This window comes from Magallana gigas, chromosome 3 (assembly GCF_963853765.1).
Source record: "Magallana gigas chromosome 3, xbMagGiga1.1, whole genome shotgun sequence".
NCBI lineage: Eukaryota > Metazoa > Mollusca > Bivalvia > Ostreida > Ostreidae > Magallana > Magallana gigas.
The window spans coordinates 36884948-36906111 of NC_088855.1; the positions used below are offsets into that span (position 1 = coordinate 36884948).

Consider the following 21164-nt stretch of genomic DNA (forward strand, 5'->3'; position numbering starts at 1 on the left):
CAAGCATCTCCAATAAATAGCTGCTGAGAAATCTTTGACGAAAATTTGTCTGAAAATTTTGGCAAAAAATAAACAAAGTCATTATTTAACAGGATGTTGACGTCTGATAGATACAAAAATATATCCCACGATATGGCATGCCAAAACAAATAGTGTGTTAAAATTTCAAGCATCTGCGAAAACTAGCTGCTGAGAAATCTTTGAGGAAAATTTGTTTGAAAATTTTGCTAAAAATAAACGAAGTCGTCATTTAACAGGAAGTTGACGTTTGATTGGTACAAAAATACATCCCACGATATAGCATGCCTATACAAATACTGTATTAAAATTTCAAGCATCTGCGATAAACAGTTGCTGAGAAATCTTTGACGAAAATTTGTTTGAAAATTTTGGTTAAAAAATAAGCAAAGTCGTCATTTAACAGGAAGTTGACGTCCGATTGGTACAAAAATATATCCCACGATATGGCATGCCTTAACAAACACTCTGTAAAAATTTCAAGCATCTGCGATAAACAGTTGCTGAGAAATCTTTGACGAAAATTTGTTTGAAAATTTTGGTTAAAAAATAAGCAAAGTCGTCATTTAACAGGAAGTTGACGTCCGATTGATACAAAAATATATCCCACAATATGGCATGCCAAAACAAATATTGTATTAAAATTTCAAGCATCTGCGATAAATAGCTGCTGAGAATTCTTTGACGGAAATTTGTTTGAAAATTTTGGCAAAATATAAACGAAGTCGTCATTTAACAGGAAGTTGACGTTTGATTGGTACAAAAATACATCCCACGATATAGCATGCCTTAACAAACACTGTGTTAAAATTTCAAGCATCTGCGATAAACAGTTGCTGAGATAAATGCGACAGAAATTTTTGTTACGGACGGACAGACAAACGGACAGACAGACAGACAGACTGACGGACAGACGGACGGACAGACAGACACACAAGGGTAAAACAGTATACCCCCTCTCCGTATAATAAACATCAAATTATTTGTAAATTATGCATTTACATCTCAGTTTTTACTAATAAGAGTAAATGAATCAACTAAAGTGAAATAAATACAAATCATAGCATGTTTTATTTTGTTCATTACTTTTTAACATGTATTACAGTGTATAACATTTCTTTAAATATTCAAGTATATTAAAGAAAAAAATAAACTACATGTCTGATTATTTCATAGCTGCCTTTTAATTACAATGTACATGTATCTTCATTGTGGGACACTGGTATAAATTGTTTCTATCGTTCAGTACAGCCTGTGCCAGTCGTTCCTCCTAATCCCATCTACTTTGTGCTTAGTCATCCTTGGGAATCACTATATAATGTTGATATGGCATTAACTTCTCCTTTTCATGGCATGTGTGAATCCACTTGGGTTTGACGAAAACTAGTTGCGGATGATCTGACAGGGCCTGCAATAAAAAGAATAGATTGCTTTTAGCAATGTATTATAGAATTATCATTTGAAACCCATGGCTATGACCTAGGGGTAGTAATGGTATGCAAGACTGGTCATGGATTTCGAAAAATACTGAGACAATGTCTGCAAATTACCAGAGACATGAACTGTTAGTACATTTAATGGACTTTAAGTATTTTTAAAAAAAATTACACTGGATAGTGTTGTAATAAACCAAAAAAATGACCATTAAGAGTACAGGTTTTGCTGTGTCAATAAAATGGACACCAAACACATGCATACTGGTACATCTTTCAAAACTACCGGTATATCCTAACATGTTTTAATAAGATAAATACTACATTTATATGTAATATATTTTAAGCTAAAATATCAAATCCAATGAGAACTACATGTAAATTCTTAATATTCAAAATAAAATTATTTACCAATGAGAAAAATGTATGCACTTAAATAATATGCATGGCTTTTACATACTAATTGATAAATTTCTGAACTTACATCATCAAAGTTTTTATCCCAATCAGAGTTTGTGATGACATAATGGACTTTATCATTCATATAATCCTCTATCTCTCTGGAAAACAATCAAATGTAACAACATTATAAGCACACAAGAAGTTGGCTTTCACTTACTAGTATTAATTTAATGTACATGTACATTGTTCCTCTGATAAGAGAGTTATATCTTATGGGAATAATATACAGTACATGTATTGTGAAAATGTTCAACAAAAATTTTGAAGTTAAAGTTTGTTACAAAAGATACAGGAAATTAATAATTTGTGTTTATTTCCTAAAACTATTGTCATTAAAATTTTTTTTATTATAATACATTTATATGTACATGTAGTAAAATGCTAACTGACAAATGGACAATTCAAAGGAATATTGCACTCAAAGCTTAGCTGTTCTGATGAACCAGGAGAAACAAAACAGGAAGAGAATCGTACCCATTGTACGCTGTGATGTATCTGGTCAGCAGTCTCCTCTCACCGCTGGGGAAATCTCCATACAAGAAGAAACGTTTGTCAGTGAAATAGTCGGGTAAATCAGGCACACCTGAATCGTCACTGTCCTCTCCTGTTTTGTTGGCTCCTGATTGGTTGGATGTTGACGGTTTTGAGTTTGAGTTATTTTTGGATGGTGAGGGTTTGGATTTCTTTGCAGGCTCATCTTCATCTGTGGAATCTCCATAGGGGTTGCTCTCTTTGGATTCTGACGCCAGTTTTGCTTTCACTCTGTATACCAACAATACATGTACCAGGTAATTGTAACTTTATCTATGCTTTTCATAAATGCAAGGTAAAATTAGAACAATTTGATCAGTGTTGCTTTATCAATTTCTAATCAATTCCAAAATTAAGACTAGAATTGTAAAAAAAAAAAAATAGTTAACAAAGAAAAATTAAAATCAAAATTGTCAGAATTTCACTGTAAATACATATCTATAACAGTAATACATTTACAAATGTATGTATTTGATGATATATTTTTTTAATTTAATTGATTTAAAGAAAAACCAACAAAATGACAATAACCCCTCCCTTTGCAGTGAATAGAAATACCGGTAGCCAAGCAATGCTCTTCTATTGATAAAACTTTCAATATCTTTCTAATAAGAGTCTTGACAGATGCAATTAGTTGTTTCAAATTTTCCTCACTTTCTCCTATGGCACAATTGAACTCCATATCAGAAAATTGATCCCATAGGACTATGATTTTCTTTGATGAGCTTGTTAAATTTAATAAACTCCCAAAACATTACCATAATTACCATACTATGTAAAAATATGTAAAAAAGAAAATTTAATATTACAAACAATTTTAAAATTGCCAAAACACTACAATCATATCAGTAATTTTGAATTTCATTTAAATTAATGCCCAATAGGGTCACTTCATCAAATTACTTGACAAATAAATTTAAACAACCTTTAAAAATAGTTTAACTTCTTTATTAATAATTATATTATTTATTTCCTTATAATGATAGACCTTTTGGGTTACATGAAACAGTTTTAAAATAGCCCCAAAACCATCACCCATTTTACAGATTATCAATTTCCCCTCAACACATGCTCCATCTGAGCCATGGCTCAGATAATGGCTCCCTTGGGACAAATGAATTCAGCCACACTTGTCTTTGATGTTCTCATTAGCTCCTAAGAATTTATCATTGACAAACAAAAACTTTGCATTGTCAGTTGATAGAATACTTATAAAAAATAATTTTTTTTTTTATTAATTAAGACATAAAGACAAAAAACTCCATCTGGATGTATTTATATAAATATATTTTAGAGTGTTTTCTATTAATTAATTAATAAAATCTGTAAGGATTACCTCCCTTACTTTTCAACATTAGTGTACAATATATAGAATAAGGAAAATGAATACTGTCATAAAATCATTAAATCTTGTCTGATCTTAAAAAAAATTGCAGGTGCACATCTTCAGATGGTGTTCAACATATGTACAAAATTTCAAACTGTTCCATGCAGTAATAAAAAATTCTATAGGGGGGACACAGTTGCGTCTACAGACAGACGGACAGACGGACAGACGGACAGACGGACAGACGGACAGGGTGAAACCAATATACCCCCCTAAACTTCGTTTGCGGGGGTATAATAATTAACATGTAGGTTTAAAATACCTAGTATAACTATAATATATTCCTACATTATTTGCATAGAATATCTTTTAAGTTAGTGAAAAGTTGTATCGATATACATGTATCAATATAAACATATGGCAGATTCTATCTGTAATTCAACTTCAATTCTGCATCTACAGTTTTCATACATACTGGTACCTAGTGCAAAGGAGCATTCCTATTGACTTTACACTGAACATGTTGTCAGTGGGACCCACCTCTCCAGTTCATCCTCTGTGTCCCCTCCTGAGTCTGTGTCACCTCCATAATCCATGGGAACTGCCTTATCTCCAGAATCTTCATCATCAAAGTTAACTCCTTTCTTTGACTTTCCTTTTGATGCTGCCTTCTCAGGAGTAGGTTTTGTCTCCTCTGTAAAAAAAAAAAAAGAGTATTCAAATACATGTACATTGTACACATGTATTACAGGGGCTTAGCCTGTTTTGACCCTATGATCTATGTTATCATGGCTTATCCCTTGTGCATTTTCCAATAATCATCTTTGGAAAATATTTTTCAGTAATTTTAATATACATGTACATCTTATTACATTTATATACATGTACATGTATATTTAGCAGTATATTTACATTCATATTTGTATGAACTCAAAACTCTGTAATTTGCCTTAATGATACAAATCTTTTCAAAGGAGAGGGAAATTTACAATTTTGCTGAAAAATTAACATTTCATAACGGATAAACTTTCCCAAAAGGTAAGTTAAACCTAACCTTTCAGTTTGGATTTTTTGACTGGTGCCTTTTTAGCTGGTGCAAGATCTTCATCATCCAACTCCTCTTCACTTGATCCCTCTGGAGTTTCTGCATCTCCAAGTCGGTATCTGTACAGCAGAAAAATTAATGCACTGATCACCATTTAAAGAATGTTTCATTCAGAGGTTCCAAAAAAGAAAATTAAAAGAATTTTAACAAATATGATAAATAAGATGTGAATCAACTTATTCAAAAATGTTTGTCAATACATGTACTTACTTCCTCCAAGGCAGAGAGGTTTTCTGTTTGTACATGTGCTGGATCCACTCTTTCTTCACAATTTTCCCCTTCCCTTTCACCTGATTGTATTTTGGTGTGTTCTGGAAGGCGCATCTATGAAAAATGAGATAAAGAGCATTTAAACTGAATCTTGTTTTTTAAATAAAAAAAAACAAATGATGCATTTAATATGATTTCTTTTAACATACTTTCAAGGATTTTGATCAGAACTATGTTTTAAATACATGTACATGTACAACTGTAGTATTTGAAGTAGCAATATTTGCGATCATTATCAAAATAAAAGTACATGTATTTGATTTTTCTTAAAATACTATGGATCCTTACATGAGGTGGGTGCATCCTTTTTTCCAATCTGGTTTGTAAACAGCTCCCATCTCGATGGCCTTGTCCCTCAGCTCTCCTCGGAAAGGGTTCTGAAAGCCACTCATCACAAACACCACGCCCTCCAGCAGCTTGTGGAATGGCTTGCTTAGTCCTGATACGTCAGCTACAATACAACAAAAAAACTGGTATTCAGGTTTCATGAGTCTGCTTTAATAAAACTTTTGTTTGAAGTTTTCTATAAATATTGATATCTTTATTTTATCTTAAAAATGTAAATCTCTTACACTTTGTCCGTTTGACTTTTGGTTTGTCCTTTCCTGTCAGGGATGATGCTGTGGAGCTGATGCTGGTTGATTGTTTCTTCATCGGTGGTCTGGGGGGAGGGGCTTCATCTTCGTCATCACTCAAAGCATGCTTCCTTTTAGATCCAGTCTGGCTCTACAATCAAAATATTAGGTATCCTAAAACTATTAAACTACATCAATAATTAAGAAAGACCTAGTTCTTACGATTATACTAATTAACAACGATGAAATAACTGTTTTTTAGTACTTTATTTTTCTAATGACTTACTGTACTGGGTTTTTCAGATGGTGTGGCTGCTTTCTTCTCTGGTTTGTTATCAGTGGATTTAACTGGAGTCCCTCTGGATTCTTCTGCCAGCCTAGATGCTGCTCGAACAGCTGCTGCTCCTACAGCATAATATGATTCCTTGAATATTCTGGTACATTTTACATAATTACCAGGTATACATGTATACTGTGTTCTTTATTAGTTTTATACTTATTCTAAAACATATTAAACATATGTAATCATGGATTACCAAATTATCAAAAATATTAAGGTAAACGATAAAATAATTCATGTTCAAGAGCTGTTTATATGGCTTCTTGGCAGGAAAAAAACCATTAAATAAATGTGTACCTGTCAGAGGGGTTGATTCTGTCTTCTTTTTCTCGAACAATAATCCTGAGTTAATTGGATCCTCACTTTCAGGTTTGAGAGTAAATGCTCCAATCTTTTTTACACTACTCTAAATACAATATATGCAGATAGTGGTACATGTACTTGTGTATATGTAATGAATCAAAGATAAAAATGTGCAAGATCTTCCTATGAATCCATCAAATACAAGCCTATATTAATATTAAAGAATACCTCTTTTCCTTTCTGTTCATTGGCTTCGGGTGGAGAATGAAATGTGATAAAGGACAATCCATAACTCACATTCTAAAATAAATTAAAACAGATGTTGTGAAGTACATTCAAATTCGTATATAAATTGATGTAATACTACTGGTAACTCCATTATACCGGTAGTTCAAATGACAATCTATTGACCTTGTTAAAAGGTTGCGTGCAAACAATTTTGATGCGGTCCCATTTCTGTGATGCTACTGATTTGTTGAGCTTTTCAGGACCAAACATTCTGACACTATTCCTGTTTGTCTCATTCCGGCTCTCCACAGGTGTCATGAACGACGAGGCCACAAGAAGAACCTACAGTGTAAGAAAATGTTCAACGTACATTTAATCATGAAAGAGACACTCTCCTGTCATGAAAATGACAGTGGTGCCTTTCAATACTATTTCTAATGAAAGACAGAGGGTTATGACAATTCTAAGCAAACAGATACATGTACATGTGTTACCCCTAACTTAAAAATTATACTGAAACCATATCTCGATCAAGATACCAGTAAGTAATTAATAAAATGTTCAATACACAATATATCAAGAGTATACTACATTTTGAAATAATCTAATTAATTACCTCATAATCTTGGTCCGAGGTCGATGTTGACTTTCCAACAAGAACTTCCACAAAAGCAGACCCTTCATTACCAATGTCTATGGAATGTATTTCAGTGGCCTTCTCCAACTAAATAAAATGGAGATCATAATAGCATGAATAGATAATGATAAATTATGAAAACTATTCTACATGTCGAAAACTGATTCTTATACAGAATGAATATACCATTTATATTATGCAATGGTAGAAAAAAAATGATTATTTTGCCTTCTTAAATACAGTAGAACCTTAAAAATCCAGATTATTTCCCATGCAACTAACCTAATTGTCTGAATTAATGAATCATTGGAATAATTGACAAAACTGCCAATACATAAAAAATATGATCCTATATGAATTACAAACATTTGCATCTGGATAATTGCATTAGTGTATATGTCCCACCATATATTAATTAGCATGACAAGTTGTTGACAGGGGATTACTTATATTTTTTTAAACCAAAGATCTGCTTAAATTTTGCATGCATCTTTACCTGAAGAACAGCCGTTGCTGGTTTACCAGCTTGAACTTTCCATTTATAAGTACCCTCTGGTTTTAACAAATTTTCAGCAGGGTGGTTCTACAAAAATTGAAAAAAGAAATTGAAGACACACAAGGACATTGGTCAAAAAATCACTCTCACAAGTTTTTAATCAATTGTGTAAAAAATTTAATAAAAATTATTTCAAGTAAAGCCTTCATAGTGTTATAGCGAGCAAAGTGAGCTCTAAGAAACAGTGTGCGAGGGAAAAAGAACGAGCTAAAACTACAGATTCATCAAACAAAATTTTTTGTCTACATCCCATAATGCTCTCTAATGTTTTCACCGTGGTGCTATACCAAAAATGGCCAACATTTAACTCGTAATTTATGGTGTCTTGAGCTTTGAAGACACGTTTTGAGTACCGCACAAGCTTTAACGAGACCCAAGAGATTAGTTACATACTTCCATTCATTTGTACTGAGTCGAGATACATAAACAAAGACAAAAAAGGTTATGGATGACGTCACAGTGCTCTAGTGCTATATTTCCCGCGATAAATTTAGAGATGGATCAAACATCTGTAATGCGTGTACTAGCTATTTTAGTATAGACTGCGATACTTGCCTCATTGACATATGATTTGTTTTTATTTTTTATTTATTTATTTTTTTTTTATATAGAATTATATAAATATAAACTAGCAGGAGCCATACTTTCCTGTCATATCGATCCAATTTAAAGCTATTTGTGCATGCATGTACAGTAAGCAGGTTAGTATATGAGTAAAAAGGAAATAAACAATAGGACATTTTGAGCTATTAAATAAAAAAGAAGTCAAACCATTAAATTTAAAAGTGGGAAATTACACACAGGGTCTACAAACAGGGACTCTCTCTCTCTCTCTCTCTCTCTCTCTAAAAATTCTTTGACGTTCGTTGATATCTAAATAACACTAAGTTGACAATGATGCGAGGTATGTGTAATTCTTGCTGCGCTCGCCACAACGGTAGCACCGTAAAACATATTACCTTTACCAGTTTACTATATTTTCACAATCTATTAATTGTTACAGTAGATTTAATGAATAAATAACACCGTTAATGCAGAAATATCCTAATGAAGACAATTTTTGCTAGTGTTAATGTGCTTAGATTACTTACAGTTTCAGCATTGCTGAATGATACAACATGCTGTGGTGTGATGATTGGCATTTCTTTTGGTTGGAAACTGCTTACTCAGTTAGGCTATGTCAACATTTCAATAAATGTGCAACTTTCTCCGAAACTAATTTTCTATTTCAGATAATATAGTGAAACTGCTCTTAGTTTCGCATTTTAATCGGTAAATCAGTCTTGACCAGTTGACTGTCAGCTGAGATGTTTCTATCGTAGATATGTAAGTAAAACATTTTTATTTTTTGGCATTCTGTTTAGCACGTACATGTATTTGGCAACAGGAAGCAAGAAAAACGATGCAATCACATGTTTACGTGCATGAGGTTGCACTGTTCAAAATCAACAAAAAGACTGATGCATGTCAAAATGTCTTATGATCTTTTTTTCATCTCGAAACAAACGTTAAGAATTTAGAATACACACAATGATAAAAGAAAGATTTTTTATATCTTCGATAATATGCTCATATATTTACTAAAAAATGATACTTATTATCTTGAATTCAGGAATAATGAAGTGGAAATTAGGCCTATACAGAATGTGCAACTGGTGCAATGCATTTATACAGTGAAATGATACATGATTTTTTTTTAATTACCTATGACTGAAAAGTAATAAGATATATAAAAAATTTTACGAAACACATTCACTGAAAATCTTTAACAGCACAAACATTTGAGGATGATTTGAATGTATGTGTGTCACTCAAGAGCTTTTGAATAGACCCCTTCACAATAACTGTGGTACTCCTCTCTTGTAGGGCAAATTGGTATACTTGGCCGAAGTATTAGTAGGTAGATAATTAAATGATGTAAATGAAACAATTGCCATTCAGTCATATTTCACACAACTACATCATTTTGCTTGTAAATAAAACAGTATATACCGCAGCAATCCTGAAGGGGTTAAATAAATGCTTTAAGCTGCTTAACATGACTCTTAAAAGGCATCACCTGTTATATTTTTCTTTTATTGCCACTATCCTACCTCCTAACAGTTCAAACTATATTATACTGTAGAGGTCTCACCTGTGTGGATGTACATCTTACATTGCCACATGTTACCCCACTGTGATTGTCAAATTTTACTATCTTATTCTAAGCCAGGAGAAATGTAACATCATATATAAAGGTCTATTTGTAGGTAGGGAACTCTACACCTTGACCATTAGTTTCAGGTGTGAAATAGGGGATGGGTAACGAAATCTAAGAATTTATATATCTATGTGATGTTAAACATCTTATGTTCATCACTGGTTCATGAATCATGAGATATTCTCATCTCATGGAACCACATACCGGCACAAATGGGAGAAGATTATGCATATTGGCTATGTTTTGTGATAGTGGGAAAGTATATGTCTATTATTTTTAGTAATAAAGAGTTTAAAATCTACACAATAGAAATATTATAGATTTTGGGGGGAGGGTAGCCATTGAACCAGTATTGTGCATATTTACGGTAATAAGAGAGTTTGCAATAAAGTAAAAAAGCTCTGTTTATTTGTTTTTTATCTATTAATCATTCAAAGACATTAAGAAAAAACATGTATCAAGAAAAAGTCACACTTACGCATTGTCTTTTGTTAATCTTTAAATATAGTTCTTATTTGGTTTTTATCAGTCCACATTTTAGAAGGAGTGTGCTTTATCACATTATGCTCTGAATATCATTTCTTTTGATAAACCTCTTGTTATTTATTAAACTTGAAAAGTGTTTTTTTTTTCATATTATTCTTTTTTAATTTATAAGTTAATCAATGCAGAGATAAAATGCATTCTGGTGAAGAACCTGGCAAAGGAAAAACTCCCCCAAAAAGGGAGAAGAAAAAGAGAGGTGAAAGTAAGTACATTTGTACCACGAACTGTCCATATTCTTTCCCTCTAAAGATACACTGCTTAATTGCGTTTATGAATCTGTCGTGAATCGTTAAATTTTTGAATAATTGCCATTTATTGGAGACAAAGATTGGCACATACACATACAGGCACCTATCTATATGCATGTTGGTTTTATAGGGGATAAAATAGAAACAAATGGAAGGTTGCAAACAGTATTTAGGTAGTTCAGTTCTTGCACAAAAAGCTAAATAAATGTTTATGTTTAGTTTTGGAGTGATCTTGAAATGCATGATCAGTTTCTTGCATTATAACTGAATTTATCAATTGATGTGATGTTAAGATGGTTTGTTTGGCTTTTTAAATCTGCTCTGAAAGGAAACTTGGTAATTAAATAATTATTGATAAGAATAGATTTAAGAATGCTGATCTTTACTACTTTTGTATTTTTATGTAGCTTAATGCTCAATACGAGCTACTTCAGATCTAATTAAGGTTCATGACGGTAATAAAAATAAAGTAAAATTGGTATGATAAATAGAATTAGTAATACTAAGTCTGTAAATTTACATGTACAGCTAAGAAAGAACAACAGAAAGTATCACCAGAACCAAAGGCTAGAAAAGAGGCAAGTTGCAGTGCTCCTAGAGGTACACCACAGGAACAACCTCGAATTCCAACAATGGCAGAGAGGAAGTTCAACAATCCTGAGATGCGGTCAAAAATAGCGCAGAGTGTGGCATCCACCCATCATGCAACATCAGGTGGCAACATTGTTACGATACAACATGGAAAAGTGGTGCCTGTGCACTCGCTAGGTGGGGGAGATGACCACAGTTCCTATCACAGGAGTGTATCTCCATCCAGGCCCCAGGGACAAGGGGGTGTGGTTCAAAGACCTGCTCAACAACAGCAGCCCAGGTGGATCATTCAAGGGGTGCAGTCTCAGCCCCGATTGAGTGCCCCAATTCCGAAACCAGCGCCCCAGCAGCAGATAATACGAGGTGCAGTGGTCCGGCAAGGAGGGGAGAAAATTGTTCTTCAGAGACCCCCCAATCAGGAGGGCACTGGGATACTGAGACAACAACTTTTTCAAAAAATTTCACAATATCCAGAGAGTCATGAAAATGTGTTCACGCAGTACAAACAAGGAGCTGTGTCATCCACAGCTTCATCAGTACAGGAGCTAGTAGAACAGCATGGGCGACAGAGTGCTGTCAGCACAGATATACCAGCCGCTCACTCCGGAGACAGATATTCACCTACTCCCCAGCAGGTACTGTAACTTTGTTTACAGGTAGAAATTATATGAAGAATTGGCCACTGAGTTAAAGGTTCACCTAAAAATCATGCAGTGGATGATAGATCTCTAACCTAACATTTGCTTCATACTGTTCTTAACATACCATACTTGATATTACCGGTGTGTAAATAAAAAAGATATTTTCATCATATTTTCACATAACTATGTCTTTGTTTTATGACATTTATGTGCTTATTTAACGGTATGCACCATTCTACAATTTTTTCAATGATTTTAATTCATAGGTTTCCACAATAAGAAGGACCCCATCTCCTGCTCACATCCAGATGGGCCGGGTGTCCCCTGGGCCTCCCCCCGCCCAACAGAGGCGATCCCCAGGACCCCCCACAGACAGGACACAGCCGGTCAACTTGTCTGTATCAGAGATCAATGAGACGCTGGCCACAGCAAGGGTGACACAGAGCCAGGCAGGGACCCTCTATACAGGGGCTGTACATAGGGCTCCCAGCACAGACGATGAATGTCTCCCTGTAAGTCAGACCACAAAAATCCATGAATAACCACTGATGTTCTATTTTTCCTGTTTCCACCAAGCACCTAACATTCCCTTTTTGGTACTTTTTCAGCACATCCTTCCCCCACAACTAATTTTGTAATAATTGTTCATTTTCCCTTTTTTGTCAGTTTATAATATTTTTATAGCTCTAGCTCTAGCTCTGTACTATTGTGTTGCTCTTATATTGGAGATGGATTAAAATTTTTATCTGGTGTTACAGGCAAAAGATATGATGAGTTATGCACAGGCACAAGGGGACCTGCTGAAGCATGCCCTTATGACAGGAACTATGCCACCTCATGTGAAGACCAGTGGCTTGTTCCAAAAGTCAGCTCAGAAAGTAAGATTTATTTAACAGATGCTTTAAAATTTTGATAGATTAATTGAAAAATATGTATCACAAAATGTTAAAAGTTGTTTAGTCACATAAGAATACCGGTATGTCACTGATTTATAGGAACAAGTCGGGAACCCACTCCCAAGAGATATGGCAGCGATACATTCATACTCTAGAAGAACACCCAGTCCCAGTCACCCAGGTCACGTGGACATGGGTCGCATATCCCCCCACCAACAGCGACACCCTTCCCCTAACCCCACCCAGAGACAGCCTTCCCCCCACAACAGATACCCTAATTACCCACCGCAAAGCCAGCCCTCACCTCCACAAAGACAGTTTTCTCCCAATCCTCGACAGACATCTCCCTATCAGAGGCATCCTAGCCCAAGTCATTCCCCAGGACAGAGTGCAGGAGTACATGGCTCACAGCCAGGGAGGGACTCAGTCAGTCCTGTGGCCACCACTGGGGTCTCTAACGCTCCTAGACGGACCCCCTCACCTAAACCCCAGCACAGACACAAGGAATCGATGGCAGCCTTGGCAAACCCCAGGCCCCAAGCCCCGCCCTCTACTGTCAACATTGGAAAGACATCAGTTCCAATTCGCCAGCCATTTGTGAATTTGGTTCGATTGCAGGAGGTCCCTGGAAACACTGTTTCTGTAAGTCAACAAGTTCCCTCCAAACAGGCACCACAGATCTCGGGCACACAGAGACAAAACCCAGTTCTTCAGTCTCAGCTGTCACAGGGCTATGAACCACATATTTCTCCGGAGAACAAACTGAAAGAACAAGCACCTGCTCCTGCTCCAGTATCATTTCAACGAAAACAGGTTTGCTCGATATGATTTTTCTGATCTTCAAATTTAGTTCAAGTGAGTTATTTATCATCACTGAAACAGAGCATATCGATCTTTTTAAATTTTCTAATGCTAAATAGCCACTACCCCTCAAAAAGAGAAAAAATCAAAAACAAAAAAAAGGGTAGATGAGTTTAAAAAGTATCTTCATATTCATTGGAGTTTTTTTTGTAACAGGCAAACCCCTTCACATTCCCCCCACATATACCAATGCAGATTTCCAAACTGGAGCCCCATGCTTTCAGTCAGTACAAGGACCCATTTCCCCTACTGGAGCCGGAGAGGAAAAGTTTGCCTGAAGTTAGAAGGGATAAGAAAAGTTTGAGTCCTGATGAAATGCCCAGGCTGACCCCTGTTAATCTTCTCAGGTCCGAAAAGCAGGTCCAAGATACAGAAATGGTGGAAATGGTAACGTGTAACTTTAAATGCTTATTTTTGTGAGGTAGTGAATGGTATTTAATTTTTGCTGAATTTTCTGTTAAATATTTAATGACTAATGAAGCAAGGTGATGATCCTGGTTTATTTTGTCTTTTGTCTGTTTTGCATCTTTATTGAATGTGATGATCTTCAATCTATAGGTTTTATGCTCTTGAAAACAAATTTCTAATGGGTTAACTGTTGTATTGTCTCTCTGTTATAAATTCAAAAGTTATGCTTAATAAGGCTACGGTACATTGTTTAATTTATGATTATATGTGCCCAGTCTTCATCTGTTGAGTTCAGAGAAAGAATAAGCTTTTCTCTGTTGTTCTATCGTCACTGGAATATTATCAAGGAACATACCAACAACAACAATACACGATATATACAATGTATATACACTTATGAACTTCTACGGTGTATTTATCATAACTTTTTCTCATTTGAATGCATCTGCTTTCCTTTCAGCCTGCCCCATTCAGTAAGAGACTCCATAACATTGCTAACCTTCCGACCAGCTCCATCAACAGATCAACATACAGGGCTCACAGTGTGGCAGTGCACAGGGCCAAGTAAGCTCAGTCACCTAATGTAGAAAAAAAAAACTTCTAAAGAGCTGTTGTATACATCCTCTTTTAAAAGCCTAAATGGTATCACAACCGGATGACATTGTGTTATTCCTCTTTACATATCTTAATAAATGGTTTTGGGGGATTTTTTTTGTCACAGGGCTGGACTCATTACAAGTACTGCCAAATCTTTGGACATCTTAAGGCAGAACATCCAGAGATTCATCAACAAAGAAATTGATGTCATTATACAGGATTACATGGAGGTAATTCGGACTGTTTTATAATGTCCAGTAACACAGGCATTTATTGCTTCAGGCATTTCTTGTCTTAAATCAAAAAATATATTTCCATGTTCCTATAATGCATTTACATATAAGAGTGAAGTACTTTTATTGTTTATACATTAAGAAAAATGTTAAAAAAACAACAACAAAATACAAACAAAACTATGTGTTGTAAAGGTACTATCAAGCATCTGCAAGAGAAATTCTGAAGCTTCTTTCGCTGTACAATCTGAAGGAATACAATTTTCTAATAGCTCAAATTTTTTAATAATGACTATCCAGCATAAACTCTTGATTGAAATGGAGATCAATTAATCACTCTTTCGATAAATCTGTTTCAATTATTTTTTTCTGTTTTAAAGAAATTTTTCAAACCAGGAGTAAGAAATATCAAGTTGAATAATGGGGAAAATTCGGTGAATGAGGAACATGTACAGGCTGTTTGTCGACAGATATTGGAAGAGGTATCCAAAATAAACCAGTATTTAAAATTAATTTTCCGTTTCACATGAATTAAAAACATTTCAATCATTCTGTTGTCTATTGATGAGATGTATGAAACATTAATTGCCATGCTACTTTCTTTTAACCTGTGCAGGCTAAGAAAATGTACTGCACTGATCAGAGTTTTACCCCGACACGACCAGAAATTTCTGACAATGTATCTGAGAGTGGTAGCACAGGAAGCAGAAGGGTAGGTCACTCTTACTGTATCAAGGGGAAGTAATTCACATCTTAGTTAACCATTGTCTCCCCTTTTATCATTATTATTGAATGTTGCTTTCATTGTTCTAGCTGATATCACGAAAAAGACGAGGCTCAGATTCAGATTCTGAGAAGAGTTCTCTTCCTGTCCCACGAAAGGCAAGTGATACTTGGTTTTGAAGTAGGCCTAATGTACATTTATGAGGTATAAAAATGTCTATCAATATTATCACTATGAGACTAGGAGATCAAATAAAATAAAATTTAAAAGAAATCTACTCAAATTTTGAGCCACTCAATATTTATGCATCAGTTCAGTGCATTTTTATTGTAAAAAACAGAGATTGAAGCTATGCGTCATTTCTCATGTGTATTTTTTTATATTCTACAGAAGAAAGGCCGTCCTCCTTTATATGTGTCTGGGTATGTTATCTATACTTTAATGAATTCAAAGTCTTTCAAATATAATTCGCATAATTCAAATAGGGTTATAAATATCTAACTACTGTGCATATTTATATATTTATGTATTGGTATTGTTAAACTCTCTGCATTATGAATTTGACTTTTGGTAACTTAGCTATTTTATTCCAAGTTAAAACAAATTGTTTTTGTATGTTCATTTTATTAGGAATTCAATAATTATTAGATTATTGCAGTGGAGATGTAACTACCACATGTATTTACAGAAGGAGCACTCCATCTAAGACAGTGAAAGCCAATGATCCTGTAAAACGAGAGGGACCCAAGGTGAGACGCCAATTACTACACCTTGTCATAGCAAAAAAACTACAAAACTGTTATTTGATTAAGTTTATCATACCAAAAACGTTTGAAGTCCTAGTTAAAATTTGTTCAGTTACAAATAACTGTATTTTTTGCAACACTTTAGATTTTACTTTGTTGAAGTCAAGTATTTTCTACTTGCCAGAAACAAGATTAGCATAGTATTGTCATTTTTTTATTGTTGTTCTTTTACACGTACTCTATATGATGCTGCATATTAAGTTTATTAAATTCTTTTCAACCAAAGACAAGAACCTTGCAAATAAAATTTATCAGTATTTGTATGCCCTTTTACCTGTAAATACCAGAAATGGCAGCAAACACTATCTTGTATTAATTAGTAAATTCTTGTCATATAAATTACCTGGTACATGTATGTGAGAATAGACTAACCACACACTTGAAATTTGACCTCTTTTAGTGGGACTGTGATAGACTTACGACAGAAACTTTCTTTGTGATGGGAGCAAAAGCAAATAAGTAAGAATTTTTATAAATATTTCAATTAACCTTTATGCACCGATTTACATGATGTAATTTTTTTTTTCAATTGTAAATGATAAGGGATTAGATATTAGACAGTATAAAATTAAAATCTTTAATAGGGCACTTGGCTTGGGAGCTACCAGAGGCAGAATTTACATCAAGCATCCAGATATTTTTAAGGTAAGATGTTGTTTTTTTTAAATACAGTTATTCAGTTCCTATTTTACTACAGTCATATAAAATGTACAAAAAGGACCATAAATGTGCAAAGTGAATTTGTGTACCGGGTATTCCAATGCATTTATGTGAGGACTAAAGATAAACATCAGATCTGAGTGAATTGATTGTGTTAATGCTGATCTGACATTTTTAAATATATTAATAGATTCACAGTCAATTTTCTGTCTTTTTATCAGTACTCTGGAGACCAGGATGACAAAGTGTGGCTATATGAGAATCAGCACATGCCTGCCACTGGGGGAAAGACCTACATGTTGATTCTGGAGGACATCAAAGATCTGGGCAAGGAGGATGACTACAGGTGAAAAGAGCACTGCTCTATGTCATTACATTTAAATGTAATAATGTACTGTAAACAAACTTTTATTTGCCTGCAAGAAATGTTCACAAAAGGTTTGCAAGAACATCATCATCCCGAGTGTCTTTGCCGCAAAAATTAATCGTCGCAAATCTGTTTATCTCCTGTAAATCACAAAAGTTTGTTTCGAATTAAAGTTGGTTTACAGTAATATGATTACATTAAATATAACTTAGTTGAATTAAATGAATGAATATTGTTAATCAATCTGCTACCCAATTTAAATTTCTCCATTCGAAAAAAAAAAAAAGAAGGAAATAATGACCAGAACTTTCATTGTGATGGGCTACACAAATTACACAGTCTTCAAAGGCTAGTTACCGGTACCTGTCATCTTTACTCACAATGTCAGATGAAGTTTAACAATTGTAATTATTGGGGGTTTTTGTCACAGGGACAACCCAAGTGTACATGTGGACACCCTGAAAGGATTCCCTGTCCCTCAGTGGATGATTGACAAGATCAAGATTCAGATGGCAGCCCAGCGGACAGACACTTTTAAGTCTAAAAGTCGCAGTAGGTCCAATACTCCTAGTGACATCAGGACAGGGGGCCAGGTACAAAAATAAAATATGAGTCAGATATATAATACAGTCAAATCATCTTCTAAGATCAAACAATTTTTCATTTTGCTGTAATCAAAGTCTCCTCTTCAATGGTTATTTTTGATACACAATTGCAAATCATGAATTGAATGAGAAAATCAGATAGAGAAAGAGCTTCATCTGCTCTGCCAAGTGTCTAATTTGCACAAGAGAAAGCGAAATGGAGTACTGTACTGTAAAAATACAAATCAGTTCTTAATTAGCGCATTTTGCATTGTTTCTTATTCAGTTTATTCAAGTAATCAATATATAATTACAATGAACATATAGAAACTAGGCTACAAAACCTTCAAATTTTAAGTTGGCAATAGTTATAATGCATGCTTAACATTGCAGGAAGATGGAGCTGAGGATAAAACAAAGAAAATTCCTTTCTCCTCATTTTCTAGCCCTAAAACTGAGGACCAGGATCCAGATAAAGATGAGGTAAAAATCACTGTAGATTCGTAATTAAATGTGACCAGTAAAATCTCAAAAAGACAGATCATGCAGATTTTGAAATCTCGCTTTTATTTTCTGGTCAGGGAATAAACTTATTAAATCTATGATAAAATATTCGGCGTCCACAACTTTATATTCTTGTGATTTGATGCAAAATGGTTGAATCCCGGAATCAAGTACTCGCCTAAAATAAGGAATCTACAGTATCTGCATATATGTATTAAAAGAAGTAGATCACGTACATGATATTGATAATCTCTTTTGTTTGACTGACTAGATATACCTAAATGTTAGTTACTTTTCTGTTTCAGAAATCTTCCTCTGCTGACACAGAAACAGAATTTCTCTCTGGTAATGACAATGATAACAACAGCACTCTGTCTCCTTTTAACATGACAGGGGGATTTGACGAGGGTGCATCCCCCTCCCCCTCCCCCTCAGAGATAGAGAACCTGGAGGAAGAGGATTAAACAATAGTTTTAGGGTTCAATGTGTGACTAAAGGTGATACATTGCATTGTATAATAAGTGCAACAGAAGAGTACATGTATTCATAATGTACGTGTTTTTGTATAGACTCAGAATCTTCATCAAGATTGATGGTAAATGTATTTTTCTTGTCTGTCTGTCTGTCTGTCTGTCTCCAACATTAACCAGAGCCATATATTTTGAAGTGTACAAGGTAGAGATGTCAGACTCTGGAGAGTGATTCATAAGGTCTGAGATTTATGTCAATACTCTGATATTTCATGAGTGTGTATAGTGTTTTTTTTCCTTAATTGTGAAGAATTTGTGTTGGTGCATTTTGAGACACCTGTAAAATACATGGGTAAATTTTGTGATACATCTTTGCATCATATTCCTCTTCAGTCTAAACTAGAGAAGAAAGACTTTATTGATGCCTTCAATTTTATGCAGCCACTTTTATAAATGTGAATTATTCTCATGATTTTTCAGGTAATTTTGCAATTAGGCCTTAAAGGAAGTTATAGAAACAAATACCATAATCCCCACTTGTCTGTTAACCTTTATTCCTTTGTAAAAAATCACAAAATTCCAAAATTACATTGGTACCATAATTACAAATTACAGATAATGATTTTTATACCTGTTTTAAGAGCGTTTTGTAGTTTTTGGGTAATTACCTGTAGCGGTACTTACAGTATTTTTTTTTAAAGCAGAACTAAGATTTGATTGTGTACACCTCTATGTATATCTTGGATATTTATGTACATATACTTTTATATATACATATATCTTGTAAATGCATATCTTATAAAATTTGATGAAGTGTTATTTGAATAATGTGAATAAGACATTTTAAAGAAATTTTATTTTTTGACTCGTACTTTTACCGCTATACATTTACGTGTACCATGTATTTGCATTTCAGTACTTTCACAATACAATCATGTTAAGATTTGATGAATGAAATCATTCATATTGTTTTAAAGTGTTGTTAAATCTCTTATCCTTTTTTGTTTACCATTCTATCAGATCTTGATTGTTCAGTTTGTTTCTGTAGAGCTATTTGCATAATGTTGTATACAAGACATGTACATTTTGCCCACAAATTATTGTATGTACATATGTGTACAAAAATGGACATGCTAACCCAATGTATCTCGGGTTCTATGAGAAGTAGGAAGATTTGGCGAAGTCAGTCATAAAATGATTTTACACCTGAATTTTGTACTTAACATAATGTTTGGAGATTTATTTTTTGAAAACTTTTCCTCCAAGGAAATCAACATTTTCATACAGCCTAAATAACCAAATTTATGGTGTGCACTTTTTGATTATTTTGTAGCTGTGTATATTGGACACAACAATATATGGATCAATTGTTAAACATTTGTTTTGTTAAGACTTGGTTCCCAAGACCAAATGTAATTAAATTTGACTACATTAGGCATGTTTTATAGGTTATATATGTATTTGACTTGTCTTGTATTTTTTAACGTATAAATGTTGAAACTCTTTTAACGTCTAATTTTGTTTCATTGAAAAAGAAATGGATAACAAGTCTCCAAGGAGATGCTTCATGCGCTTTTCCATCTAAATCTGGCCGTATAAAGGCTCCCATGGAACCTCAATGCATCTGATAGACAATTTAACCAGGATTTTTTTTTCAAATATGGGTATCGCTGTACTTATGCCCAAAATAGGTATGATATTCTAGCAGGTGTACAATTTAAAAATGACTCAAAAATGCAATTTTGGGGATAAAACAGAATTTCTATAATATTTTTGCAGTTCAAATAAACAAAACTCCCTATGCAATTTGAACTATGAATTTGTGGGTCAGTAGTCCAATAGAGATAGACAAACAAATGACTGGTTATAAACAATTTCCCGATGCAATTAAACTGCTATGCTCGTGACATACTATCATAGTCACAGAGTGTGAAAGAACCATAATAGGTTCATTCCATTCCATTTTATTGATTTTGTTTAACGTACGCAAAAAAAGCCAACTCACAAATATTTTAAAAAATGCTAAAACAAGATGTAAATATC

At 34.1% G+C, this 21164-nt stretch overlaps 2 protein-coding genes across 4 annotated transcripts; one reads left to right on the top strand and one right to left on the bottom strand.

Annotated features, from left to right (window-relative positions):
* Positions 1-1070: 1070 nt before the first annotated feature.
* LOC105343161 (DNA repair protein XRCC1) lies at positions 1071-9026 on the bottom strand. The gene is made up of 15 exons (XM_011450410.4): positions 8877-9026; positions 7726-7812; positions 7209-7316; positions 6776-6934; positions 6593-6664; positions 6359-6467; positions 6008-6126; positions 5719-5872; positions 5435-5597; positions 5087-5200; positions 4826-4935; positions 4312-4465; positions 2388-2675; positions 1936-2011; positions 1071-1426 (listed from the first exon to the last, which is right to left on the bottom strand). Exons 1-15 carry the CDS (start codon positions 8925-8927, stop codon positions 1310-1312), a joined length of 1881 nt encoding a protein of 626 aa, XP_011448712.2. The 5' UTR covers positions 8928-9026; the 3' UTR covers positions 1071-1309.
* On the top strand, positions 9018-20626 carry LOC105343160 (serine/arginine repetitive matrix protein 1). 3 transcript variants are annotated; one of them, XM_034462230.2, is made up of 20 exons: positions 9018-9111; positions 10644-10733; positions 11308-12005; positions 12278-12523; positions 12770-12889; positions 13007-13720; positions 13925-14155; positions 14637-14740; positions 14898-15003; positions 15387-15488; positions 15623-15718; positions 15820-15888; positions 16121-16152; positions 16419-16479; positions 16937-16995; positions 17121-17181; positions 17418-17542; positions 17994-18156; positions 18541-18630; positions 18957-20626. In XM_034462230.2, the coding sequence occupies exons 2-20, from the start codon at positions 10664-10666 to the stop codon at positions 19113-19115; spliced, it is 3306 nt and encodes a 1101-aa protein (XP_034318121.1). In that variant the 5' UTR covers positions 9018-9111; positions 10644-10663; the 3' UTR covers positions 19116-20626. The 3 variants fall into 3 exon arrangements, with proteins under 3 accessions (XP_034318121.1, XP_034318122.1, XP_065935608.1); XM_034462231.2 differs by having other exon boundaries at positions 9027-9111; positions 10657-10733; XM_066079536.1 differs by lacking the exon at positions 10644-10733 and having other exon boundaries at positions 9027-9111.
* Positions 20627-21164: the final 538 nt, after the last annotated feature.

Bases quoted from the DNA above. Each gene is read 5' to 3' on its own strand.
- LOC105343161 (XM_011450410.4), bottom strand. From the start codon at position 8,927: ATGCCAATCATCACACCACAGCATGTTGTATCATTCAGCAATGCTGAA. The intron at 4,466-4,825 runs GTTAGGTTTAAC...TTTTTTTTACAG, and splicing joins CAAAAAATCCAAACTGAAAG to AGGAGACAAAACCTACTCCT. The intron at 2,676-4,311 runs GTGGGTCCCACT...GTTGGTATACAG, and splicing joins ACAGAGGATGAACTGGAGAG to AGTGAAAGCAAAACTGGCGT.
- LOC105343160 (XM_034462230.2), top strand. From the start codon at position 10,664: ATGCATTCTGGTGAAGAACCTGGCAAAGGAAAAACTCCCCCAAAAAGG. The intron at 15,489-15,622 runs GTATCCAAAATA...TAACCTGTGCAG, and splicing joins GTCGACAGATATTGGAAGAG to GCTAAGAAAATGTACTGCAC. The intron at 17,182-17,417 runs GTAAGATGTTGT...TCTTTTTATCAG, and splicing joins AGCATCCAGATATTTTTAAG to TACTCTGGAGACCAGGATGA.